The sequence below is a fragment of the Polyodon spathula genome, chromosome 5, assembly GCF_017654505.1.
Source record: "Polyodon spathula isolate WHYD16114869_AA chromosome 5, ASM1765450v1, whole genome shotgun sequence".
In the NCBI taxonomy this organism is placed as follows: domain Eukaryota; kingdom Metazoa; phylum Chordata; class Actinopteri; order Acipenseriformes; family Polyodontidae; genus Polyodon; species Polyodon spathula.
In genome coordinates, this window is record NC_054538.1 from 29,410,929 (window position 1) to 29,423,668 (window position 12,740).

Sequence of the window (12,740 nt, forward strand, 5' to 3'; positions counted from 1 at the left end):
ATCTTGAGTTTTCTGAGTCCTTAGAGTATGGGCCTTCATTTCAAAGACTGACAAAAGCTTCAAGCACTTGAACAAATGGCTTCCATTGATAAGTGGCCAATATGAAATAGCCCTGGGACCCATGAAATCTAGATTCGGACTTGTATCTGGACAGTCAGGCAGGAGCTGGAGCTTACTGCATGTTATTTCCACATGACAAATTTAAGATATTTTTAAAAAGATTGCACCATTGTAAAACAGCTAGTGTAATTTCAGCCATCCCTTTGATGTGGTTGATTTTAACTTTTTCTCATTTACTGAAAGAGTGTCACATCTATGAAATGAGCCGATCTGAACGTGGCTGATTCAGCAGAATATTTCTTTGAGAACTCCAGATGCTGTTTGTAGTAGGGTTATTAAATCTTTGTTGACAGGATGCCTGGTAACTACTATTCTGCATTATAAGGTGATATTTTAGGGGTTTAAAGCAACATGACATTTAGCTAGAACTGAATCTATTTAGCCTAGAATGAAGACAAATCAGGGGGGACATGATTGAACTCTTTAAAATCTTAAAAGGAATAGTTGAAGTTAACCCTAACCAACACCTTAAGCACAGCATAGAAGTGCAGCACTTAAATGAATGTGCAATGTATCATACTCCTTCAAAAGGGAGGATTAAGTTGCCCCTCAATTTTACTTTGTTTCACTGGATCAGGTTTATGGAAAACACCATGGCAGCACAATTAATAAAACATTTCAAAATAATTAAAACCATAAATCACTGTCCAAAAATGTTGGAAAGATTTTCTAGGCATTGTTTGTCCAATATTGTTTTAACATTTTTTGGGAACATTTAATGAAAGGCAATTGTTACAGCCAGTAATTAGTGTACAATCGGATTTTGGTTTTTCTACTACCCCTTGTTACATTGCCCCTCGTTATATTATATTGAGGTCCTGGAGTTGGCTCCCAATTTTTACTGTCTAACTGCATATGCCTTCGCTGCAATATACATAGGCACTTAGAATTACTGTTTGTTTTATTTGTACTGCACATCACAAACAACAATATACAAAACAATTAAAAACAAAGCATTAATATTGTACTGTTATCATATACACATGTATTGCACAATAACTCAAATCAAATTAAATATCTACTTGCTGAAGCAGTTTTTATTTTAGCCAAGGAGGTGTTCACCTGTGGCTGCAATACACTAGCAAAAGTCACAGGGCAGTGACATCAGCTCCCTAGCAACAAGCCTCCTATGTTGGGAATGGATTCTTTCAATCCAGTGGGTTTGTGCATTTGAGAAAGGAGAGGAAGAGTCGTGAAATTAATTGGAGACTGAAGTTGATGAGAAGCAATTGAACTCCGCTGTACGAATTAAACAGTGTGCTGCTTTTTATACAAAAAATGAGAAAGCAGGTTGTGTAGAGGATTTATACTGGACCCTGACGCCCCCGATAAAACGAGGGAGTGGTTGTACGGTATTTGTTATTAGCCTATTTGTTTTTCTATGGGTCTCTCGCTATATCGTGGCCCTTGATATATAGTGGATTTATATTGGACCTCGACACCCGCGACATATCGAGTGGCTGGTGTACATTTTTTTTTATTTTGGGACATCTTTTAGAATGAAACCTCAATCTACTCTTTCATTATTAACCAACGTTAGTATTGACAATTCACTCAAATTAAAGTATATAAGTAAAAGTGTTGCATTTTTAACACACCTTTAGCACACTTCAATAAACGATAAGAATGTGTAAGTCTAAAACAATGGGGCCTAGTTTCGGGTTATGCTATTTCGTGTTGAGATTTAATATGTTACAGAACACCTTGTAAGATTACAAAAAAACCCATTACTGTTCCAATAACCCTGTTTAGCGCCTATTTTAATCTGTTTAAAATTTTATAGTGAATAAGAAAGTGATTATGACATTTGAATTGTGTTTAAGATCTATGTTAGACTCTACACATTCTTATCATTTACTGATCAAGGGCTCATAGCTCCTCAAGCAGTTTGTCCACACACACATGCAGTGCATTTACCCCACTGCCAGGGAGCGTGGTGGGCCTGTAAGCCCCCCGAGGACAGCCCCCTGACCTGCTAGTTCCCCACCGCTGTTGCTGCTGCAGAGGCACTTGAAGAAGAGGCCGCCTAGTCTCCCTGCGCTCATAGTTCTGTCTACTGAGGTCACAGCGCTTCCCAGAGAAGCTCGGCTTACAGATACATCTCCCCATCAGATCACATCGAGGGGACATAGAACCAACAGGGCTGCAGTTACAGGGCATGCAAACCAGCTTCTCTGGGTCCCACCAGCAGTTGGGCTTCACAGGTCACAGGGTAAAATGGGAGTCAATGAATCACAAGCATGACAACCTTAATCTATCAAAAAACCAAAAGGTCTGTTACTACTGGAAATCCAATTTTGCTGTTTAAAAAAACAAAAACAAAACAATAATCTAGCAATTCACAAGAGTCTCTTTATTGCATTTATGTTTGTAAAAATGCCAGGGAGGGTTATATTTACAACAGATGTATTTAGATCTTCCACTGGTTTGGTCAAATGAATTCTCCCCATTGTATGAAATGAAATATTCTAACAGTAATACTGCTACTACAGTTGTTTTTTTCAGATAATATCTGCCAGTAAAAAAAAAAAAAAAACATGGAAAGGACCTGAGCACCTGACTGTTACTGTAGACGACTAGTTAGGCTCACGTCAAAGCCCTCGTTCCACCAATTCTCACCACAAATCATGTCAGATTTATTTATTACAATAGCATTATTCAAATGTTTGTCATAGCTTGCAAATTTAATAATTATATGATAAACTGCATGATGCATTTATGATAAATAGATACTCACCATACATTCGTCACACTGTTTTCCCACTACATGCTGTCTGCACTCACACTGGCCTGTCTGTGGGTTGCACACCTCAGACATGGACCCATTGCTATTACACTGACACGCTGCAAAATAAAGGATAATCACTCATTATTAGGCAGAGAGGTAACAAACCTAAAATGGTTGCTTCACTCACATGGTATTCTGCATATGAACAGTTATTCTGCACAGTGTATTATTTAGTATAGTATAGTGTGTTGTAAACAAATCAAACGCTTCAGCTGGTGTAGTTGGGTAGAATGGCTCTTACTTCCAGCCAGTAAAAATGACTACAGTTTAATTGATATTGTTTTTTAAATCCAATTGAAGAGCGGATGGATAGATGGATCAATTAATTACAGCAAATTATAATTAAATCATGGGGGGAAGTTCCTGCTAAAAATAAAACTATTAACATTATTTTGAAAATGTAATTTTTATCAGAGGTACTTTAATCTAAAGGACACATATTCAGATATTCAGAAAATTACTACCAGAAAAAATTCCTTTCTGCTTTTAAATGTTACACAAGGTCATCAACTGCATTCATTGTTAACAATAAACCAGTTTGATGAATGGATAACTAAGAAGAGGTGCAGTGCAGATCACTCCTAGTGTTTGTCAAAATATTTAAATAGCACTTCAGTATCAAAAAAGGGCTGTAAAATGTGACAACTGGCCGAGGTCCTCCACAAAGTGGAAATCAAGGGTTTGAACCTGAATGCCATTCTTCATGACTGGACCGATAGAGCTGAAAGCTCTAAGCAAACACAGCCCTGCTTAGTAAAATAAATACTCTGTGAATACTCACGCTGGCAGTTCTTGGCTACAATAGCATCTCCAAAATACCCGTCTGAGCAGATCTCACAGTGCTGACCACCAAATCCCTCTCTACATTTCAGGCAGGCACCTGTCACAGGATCACAGCTTCCTGGGGCTGATAGGTCAAGATTGCCGTTGCACCAGCAGGGCTGGCAGGAGCCCCCTGGTTCTGTAGGGTGACCATGGTAACCTTCTGAGCACCTGCATTTTAGAAAGTGACAAGCACAGATTTCCCACAGTACATGGACAGCACACATAGTGCATAAACACATCAAGTTTATAAGAGTAACAATTCTTAATTCTACATAATTTTGTCAAATTAAGTACACTGTTCTTCTCTGCATTTAATTACATTTTTGCATGAAAGTGAATGAAAAAAAATTATGATTTGATAGAGTGCAATGCTGATGTGGAAGGGGCAGAGTTAAATTAATTGACTTGTCATTGGTTTGGATGGTCTGAACCATGGTAGAACAGTACATATGTTAAGACCCCAAGCCAAAATACGACCCCGTCGAGATCGGGTCAACCTCATCGGGGTTATATAACGTTTTTATAACCCCAAAATCTGTGTGTGTTCTTCTTGGAGTTGCCTTGCAAATGACCACATCGCGATGCAGAAAATTCACTTTATCCAAAGCCAATCTGAAGAAGATCTGCTTTCATACTTTTGAAATGTAAATAAATAAATAAATCTGATTGTTTGACCATTTTAAAGCATAGGTCTGCAATGTATTTATTAGGCTGCTGCATTCAGGTTTTTTGTTGTTGTTGTTGTTATTTTGTTACCAAATAGCTTGACACAACTGGAGCTACCCTGTAGATAATTCCAACTAGTCTTGCTTTTACATGAATGGATAAAAACAAAATAAACATTGTCATTCACTTCTCTTCATACACAATTGTCTTCAGTTTCACACAATATAAATATATAAATAAATAAATAAATCAGATGGTTTGATAAATTTATTTAAACGCATAGGTCTACAATGTATTTATTACTGCATTAAGTCTTTTTTAATTAATTTATTTTTGTTTCCAAAGTAGCCTAGTTTGGCACATTTGGGGCTACCTCAAGTGAATTTTCTGCATAGTGATGGGGTCGATCGTAAGACATCCCCAAGCCAAACACGAAACGATTTCAGGGTTCTAAAAATATCAATTGCCGATGGAGTAGAAACAGTCCCAATGGGGTAGTATTGCGGCTTGGTCCTAAAACATAATTTTTTTAAGACCTTCAAGCAAATGCTGTCTTCTTAAGGAGATGAGAAGAAAAAAAAACTAAATAGATCTTGCTGAACAATATCTGAGGCTAAATAGGCCTCTACAATCTATGTTGAGTAGTTATTATAAAAGAAATGTCACTTCAAAAATACATGGCCCATTGATTATAACAACAACAAAAATGTATGTGATGATGCAGCCAAAACATAATTAACAAACCACAACTGAGACATTTGTGTCTCAATATCTTAACTTGTACCTTTTTTCACATACAATAAAAACAAATGTGTTGTAAAGGTTCTTAGTAAACATTGCTGACTAATGATACATTACAGTGCACCAGTTTTGCTGTGAAAGGTGTTTTTATTCATGGTGGATTGACAAGCTGCCCTTAACAACATTGTAAGATTTATTTTTGTTCTCATTAACTGCACAGCCAGTGTCCACTGAGACGGACAGGAAAAGACTGTCTAAAATAGCACATAGCTGCAGTGATGTTTGGAGCCAGGTGCCTCCACACAGTATAACTGTCAAGTTTCAAAGACTGCCTCCACACTACAGCTCCAATTTAAACTTTTTATAGAAGTGTATTTCAGTACAGTGTATTATAGCAGCTGGCACTGTATTTTGTGTGCTCTGCATAAATAGCTGTTACTGCCCCAGAATGAGACTTGATAAATGATAAGCAGTCTAAAGTTTCCAAAGCAAATATAAATGCAAAGTAAATTGGAAAAACATAATAAAAAAATGCTTCTGACAAAAGTGCAAGCTTATTCTTCAGCTACAGTTCATTGCATTTTGTCATGAAAAAAAGACAACTCAATTCCTCTGGCATTGCCAGGGATGATTCTGATTGTGTATTCTTTAAGTTATTTCATGAAAGTCAGCAAATCTCAGCAATGTATTGTATGCAGCCACAATTTATTCACAGATCTTGCGATCCTGATGTAGAATCAACATCAGTATCCTTTTCTCAGAACCACAATAACAGAAGCTGAAAGTAAACAAAGCACATGACAAAAAAGTGTTTTCCACCCGGTTATGGCTTATCTTCACGATTGCTGAATGACTCCTTTGGCGCTGCAAACCAGACAGTTCTGGGTGCTTTGACACCCAGGACAGAAAACATTCCATCTCACAAATCCAGCCGACAGGGGGCGGAATAGCGGACCAATTGAGGGGCCGCATCGGAACGAGAACAACCAATGAGGAACACTCCTTGTTGACTCAAGCAACGCCAAAAATAACCAAACTATCCAATCACGGGGTAAAGAGAAGATTACAAACGTATGAACGCGACACTCAAACAGGGCTCCCGAAATCCAAGATTCTGATACAAAAACAAGTCTCTGAACTGTGACAATCTGGAGATCCAGCCTGCAACCAGCTGGAACAGAGATACCGTTTTGGAACTATATGATAAGACATAATTATTCTAGTGTTTGCCTTGATGTGAGAGTCCGATGCGTAAGACATGTAAAATCTTAAAGTACTTGTAATCAAATCTCTAATTTAGCCCCGACTGATCACTGCAGAAAAAGGCATTTTAATGATGGATATGAGTTCTGGTCAAGGTTTTGTGGAGTGATGAAAGAGAAATAAAGCTATTTGGTCACACTGATAGTTGTTACGTTTGGAGAAAGTCTGGTGAGGCGTACAAAGAAAATAACACCACCTACTGTCAAGCATGGAGGTGGTAATATCCTTCTATGGGGTTGTTTTTCCTCTAAAGGCACAGGAAATTTAGTTCCAATACATGGTAAAGTGGATTCCACAGCACACCAAGAAATACTGGCCAATCATCTGAAACCCTCCACTATAAAACTTGATTTAAAGCGCAACTGGACGTTCCAACATGAAAAGTACTTGTAAACCAGCACACTGAACATAATGGAGCCCCTTGCTAAAAAAAAATAATTTCAAAGGGCTACCTACTTCTGTTATTCATCGTTTTAAGTTCTTCGGACCCCATACCTACTCAATTAAAATTTGAAATGTGATGTCTGCTTCCCTTCTGTCATTTACATGCTCCTAACATGTTAGTGCACTTTCAGCCCTTTCTTTTATGTCAGTAAAAGGGGGTCTGATTCGTGGAAATTGAAACTTCAGTTCCTGCCCAAAGTAAAACATACCTGTGTGATATCTCTACTCCCATTTCAGAGCACCTTAAATTTCAGAAAGAGAAACTGCAAAACTGAAAATTGCACAATTCTTGCAGCTTCTCAGAATGCACGTCACCTTCATTTTTATTTATTGAATTTCATTATTGTTCAAATGTGGTCAACAATTGTTTTACTGAAGTTACATGATCAATTAAGTAAAGAAGGGCCTGGTTGAAACAATGGACCAAAAGAGCCAAAAGTGATCACCACTGACCTATACCTTATCCACTGTTCCTAAATAATGCGTGATTACCTACTGCAGTGGTTCACCACCTATTGGTGTGGTTAGGGAATTAGACAAAAACAGATTCACACCATGGTTGCATGTTATTTTTGAATTATTGTACAGGGCAATACACCAACACAGGACATCTAGTCTGTGACCTGCATTGCAGATTTATGGAATATGTCCAAAATCAACCTCACCTAAACTTAAAAAATAATTCAGTTTCATAAAAATATTTTAAAAAAATACTGTTGTGGAAAATAAAAAAGGTGTTTAATTACTGTATCAGACAATGGAAATTGCTCATTCATGTCTACAGCATTTATATGGGGTTTTAATAAAAGAGTTTCATCAGGAATGTACAGTGACCATCAAAACAGTATCTACATGTAGTTAACAGAGACAAGTCTTATTGTGTGACAGTAAGCACACTATACCCAACAACATGTGCATACTGTAGTCTAAAATATTTTATTTAAAAAGAATGCCAGCACAGTAGATGACCATCCATGGCAATACATGACTAAAAGTCAGTAACATCATATATCAAAGTCATTTAATAGCCAATAATATCTACAAAGAAAAGACCATGTTATTCTCAGCAGTTGCATTGTGGATGAAACAGAACAAAGTGCTCCCTAGTCATTTAACTCAGAGTGAGGAAAAGAATGGTGCTTACCTGTCACAGCGAGGCCCTGTGTATCCAGGTGGACATCGGTCACATATCAATTCTCCTGTTGTGTCCAGGTAACAAGTGGGGCTGAAACTGCGACGTTGATTTTGAGCGAAAATGGGTGCAAGGAATAAAAACAGAGTAAAGGATATTAACTCCATGGTTCCCTGCTCTGGATGGAGAACATTACTATGTGAAGAGGACAAGTATAGCCCTTATGGTACCAGAGATAGAGTTGAGATCTTGTTCCACCCAAAAGATTCTGGAATGGCTGTTAGCTATTTCTGCCGACACTGGATATAGCGTAGTTGATGGCAGCATCCCAATGGAATGTGGTTATGAGACCTTCTTAGCTTGTCACTCTGTACCCCCAGCAAAATCAGGAATGCTCAGCTGCTTGTCGCTAGCCCTGAGGGGCTGGCGATAAGCTTCATCAGCCAGGGCTTTACCGACCAGATTGACTGCCTCAGTGGAGCAATTGTTTTGCAACCTTAGAAGTTGCCGACTATGATGTTAAAGAGGTTGAGGCAGAGGTTTTGTGACTGGAAATACATATAGTATCACAGCAAATGGAATGAAAAGAGACTTAACAGAAAATCAGCAAACAAAGTACGCACTTAGATTTTTAATTTTTTTTAATCCTTGGATTGAGATACTTGTGTATCACCTGATCTCCTCTTTTTATTTTTAGTACAATGAAAAAATTGTTAATCGTTTCAGCAGTAAAATGTTTCAAAATCATGATTAATCTGTCCTGTAAGGGTTCATGCAACAGTTGTAAAATACATATTACTATAATTTTGTATTATTTACAATTATGTTTTATGTTATCTAGTGCAAACAGGCATGTGAGATTTGTGAAAATGGAGCTGTTGGAGCGCTTCAATGTCTTGTATTTCTTTGAAAGAATATGATACAAAATGCCAGTATTAATATCTGAAGGCCCTTTCATTTCTCCCAAAACTGTCTTTGCAAGAAGCCTCATGATCAGCCTTGTTTTTAAACCAATGGACCTCCAACTTATACTCCAGAACCTTTTAGAAAGTTTCTAACACTAATAATAGACTAATCACCTTTTCAACAGAAAATTACTTTATAATAATAGCAATAACACAGCAATTCAGTAAAGTCTGGCTTACTTGTTGGATGGAATTTGCAACGGGCAGGCGCAGGGCTGACAGTCACTGGGGGTTCCCTTTGTAGCATCCCCATAAAATCCAGCAATACACACATCACAGAATGGGCCAGTAGTGTAGTGCTTGCAGCCCTAGACAGGGAGAAATGCTTTAGTTTACTGCACTGTACTGTACTGTACAAAGGCTTAGCTGGGATTCAGGCAACATAGAATGTTTATTTCTCCAAGTGTGACAAGTGACCACAGCAAAAAACAAAAATGACAATCATACAGGTTATGGAAAATATAGGGAATCTTTCTAAATAACAAAACTGCTGAAGATAATTAAAGAACACAGAAGTTTAAATAGGAAAAAATACGTTCACATAGCTATTTCATTACATTTTATAATTCATTCACCACAATGACTAGTGCACAAACTGTTTACCATGCTTACATACAATATGTTTTAATGATGGGTTGAGTTGTATCAACACAGGCTCATAACATAAGGCAAGCACTCCAGTTGTTTTGTCACACCGACACTGGCAAGTCTATACAGCAGGTCGCTGTTGGTTTTGCTGGGGGCAGGTTTCTGTGTGGCTATATTGTGTCTTAATCTCTGACCACAGAGCTTATGGACTTGCTATTTAAAGCTTGGTATCAGATCTTCTTTACACAAAAATCTTCTATGTTGCTGATGCTGTCAAATATTGTTTTTCTACAAACATGATATTTCTGTCTAGCAGTCATCACTGCATGTGGCTTTGCGTGTTTGCGTTACAGGCATATACAGTGGTGCTACAAATACTGGACATGACCGGCAGTCAGACATTTAAAGTGGAAAGGGCATAAGATGTGGGGTTAAAGTTCATATTGGGGCTAAAGTGCTGACTGGTAGACATATACGTCCAGCTTATAAGCTTTTTCTTTTTTTCTTTTTCTTGAGTAGCAAACGATACAGCAAACAACTTTTACACTTGATATTACTGTTCAAGTCTGAGATTATCATAATAATGTAACAATCATAAAGTAAGAAATATCTACAGAAAAAGTAAAATGTCTATTCCTTTTTAAAAATATATTTCTTATTCAAGAACGACAGTATAAGACTGTAAGGTTACAGTCGGGGGGAGTATAATACTGTATTTTTTTTGTTTCTCAGAAAAAGATAAGCACAGTGAATTGGTCAAGATTGACACGTCAATAAATATGCAACCTGCCATCATCCTGTTGGTTGATCAGGCTCATTTTATTTGCAGCTGTAGTGTTTACAGTCTAAAAGATGACAGAGATGCCAACTGTGTGCCATGTTCTACAGAGATATAGCAATGTGTTAACATCTGTGTACAACAGGGAGTGACCTTAGACCGGCCCCTCTGAAAGAACCTGCCAGAATGATATGAAAGGTGTGCACAGAAATGCTGCAGTGTGTTTATCAGATCAACCTAAAAAAATAGCTGCATCAAGGCATAAGAAGATATCAGTTAACTGCAGGTTCACTAAATAAAAATTAAGAAAAAAAACACAATTACATAATAAAACATGAATTTTGAAATCATATTTTTGCACTAACAAGTTTAATAAGTGTAATTGCCATACAATTAGATCAAATATACTAAATTGCTGGGGGAATGAAAGAATCTGGTGTCAAAATATTTAAAATAATAATGCATACGCACGCATACTGGCATTATCCCAAACCCAACTAATGCAATGCTAATTAAATGAGAAATGTTTTTTTAAGCTACACGCTTCGTCAGGCCTAATAAAACTTAAATGCTCTTGAATTAATTGCAGATGTCTACTCAGCATAATTATCCACATGCAGAAGATTTCTTGATTAAAAGTTTTATTAAGTGGTGTATGGGGACTGTCAGTGTCCAAAGACTACTTTATTACTGCACCTTTTCAGCAGGTTGTATTTAATGCTCGCCTGTTCCTCCAATGCTAATTACTTTTTAAACCGTTTCCTACCTCTCATGTAAATCATTAATGGTTTTATTAGTATTGAAAATATCTCAGAAAAAGGAATGATTTCTGGCTGCCTCCTTGCAAGGTTGCATAGCTACAATCCTGCTTAAAGATGAAAGATAGAATTATTCAATAACTGGTTGTCACATTTGATGTATGAAGTACACATCTTATTATTTTTAATCACATAAGACAAGTACAATGGAAAAAGAACCTTCATAACTTGCCTAAGGTAAAATAAAAAAGGTTCTACAGAAAATACATAATTCTTTTTTTTTTTCTTGTATCTATGTCTAAAGAAAGCTCAGCCAACCAAGCAACTTGGTGTTTAGCATTGCTGTCTAGATGGATTGGGAAGTATTGAGTTCCGTTCCCTGCCTACAGGCAAGTCAAATAATAAGAACTCTGGGGTGGGCTGCCTTTCAGTTTAGACTGAGCAGGTGAAGGCAGTTTGATTAGAAATACATTGCCATGGAGACAACAGTTAGCTGCTCCTGTCACTCTGAAAAGGTGATAGGTGCTGTTTGCAGAAAATCCCCTAGAAACACCTAAGTTCTTACTGGTTTATGGGTCCAGACGTAAAGACAAAGAGGAAAAAGGAGTAACATGGCTATTTTTTAGAGTTAAGCAAAAGAGGCTTTTATTCTCTGCCATTTTCATTCTAGTAAGCGGTAATATGAGTACAGAATACAGGGTACTGTATCCTTTACACAGGTCTATAAAGGGATATGAAAAGGAAGAGAGATTTGCTAGTGAATGTCATATAAACACTAAACCAGGTCAGGATAGAGTTAGAGGATCAGATACGTATAATTAAGAGATCATTGCTGGGGACTATGGAGATAAGAGTCCAAATGGATGTATTTAAAATACCCATTTTATAAGTCAAATTAGAACACGCATGGAAACTTCCCCAGTGGAAGTCTTGTGACAACACAGTACATCAAGTGGACAGTGCCCTCTGTATTGCAATACATATGGAAGAATGCTTGACATAAAATTATGAGTAAAACACTACTCGTAGGACTGTCAACGACCAGTGTTATTGTATCAAACTCGTGTTATAGTAACAAGTGATTTTCAAACTAAATGTGTTCATTAAATCAATCTGTTAATGCTTTGAAATTGAGTCGATGAGGTCGTTAATGAACGCATTTCTCATTAAAAAGCTTAACTGTTGCAGGTCACGTACATCACTTCCTGTTTCAATGACTTGAGAAGGGGAACTCGTTCATCAGAATGTATGTTAAGAGGATCAAAAAAAAATTAATGGACGCATAATTAGCTGTCATGGTAACTACTAGCGTAGAGGGAGACGGCTCTTGCATCAGCGAGCAGCAGCCAAGTGGAAATAAAAAACAATGGGACTATCTATTTTGTGTATAACTTCTAAACTTCATTTAAAATTGTACATTTTGCCATGCAGAATGTACATTCATTTAGAACACTTCACATATAAAATGCTGGTTTATGATCTGGTGTGTGGGTAGAGATTAATCTTTTAATTTGCATTCTGCAATATTTTTTTGGTTAAAAAGAAAAAAATACCGTAAGCCATCTATGTATATTGGTTGGATTTTATTTTCTTGTGAAGAAATCTACTTCTGTATATATTTTAGTATGGACGATTGTAGGCTGTATATAAATACATACATTTCAAGTGCCAT

General features: G+C 37.1%; 1 protein-coding gene across 10 annotated transcripts in view; it reads right to left on the reverse strand.

Moving 5' to 3' along the window:
- lama2 (laminin, alpha 2) overlaps positions 1–12,740 on the reverse strand; it is a 118,489-nt gene that overhangs the window by 49,735 nt on the left and 56,014 nt on the right. For 5 of the 10 annotated variants that reach the window (XM_041250259.1, XM_041250260.1, XM_041250257.1 and 2 more), the window contains 5 exons: positions 9,125–9,252; positions 7,992–8,078; positions 3,690–3,901; positions 2,858–2,964; positions 2,038–2,316 (listed from right to left, as the gene is read on the reverse strand). In XM_041250259.1, coding sequence (XP_041106193.1) covers positions 2,038–2,316; positions 2,858–2,964; positions 3,690–3,901; positions 7,992–8,078; positions 9,125–9,252 — 813 coding nt within the window. The remainder of the gene's footprint in view (positions 1–2,037; positions 2,317–2,857; positions 2,965–3,689; positions 3,902–7,991; positions 8,079–9,124; positions 9,253–12,740) is intronic. The other 5 variants (XM_041250266.1, XM_041250265.1, XM_041250264.1 and 2 more) reach the window with 1 other exon arrangement.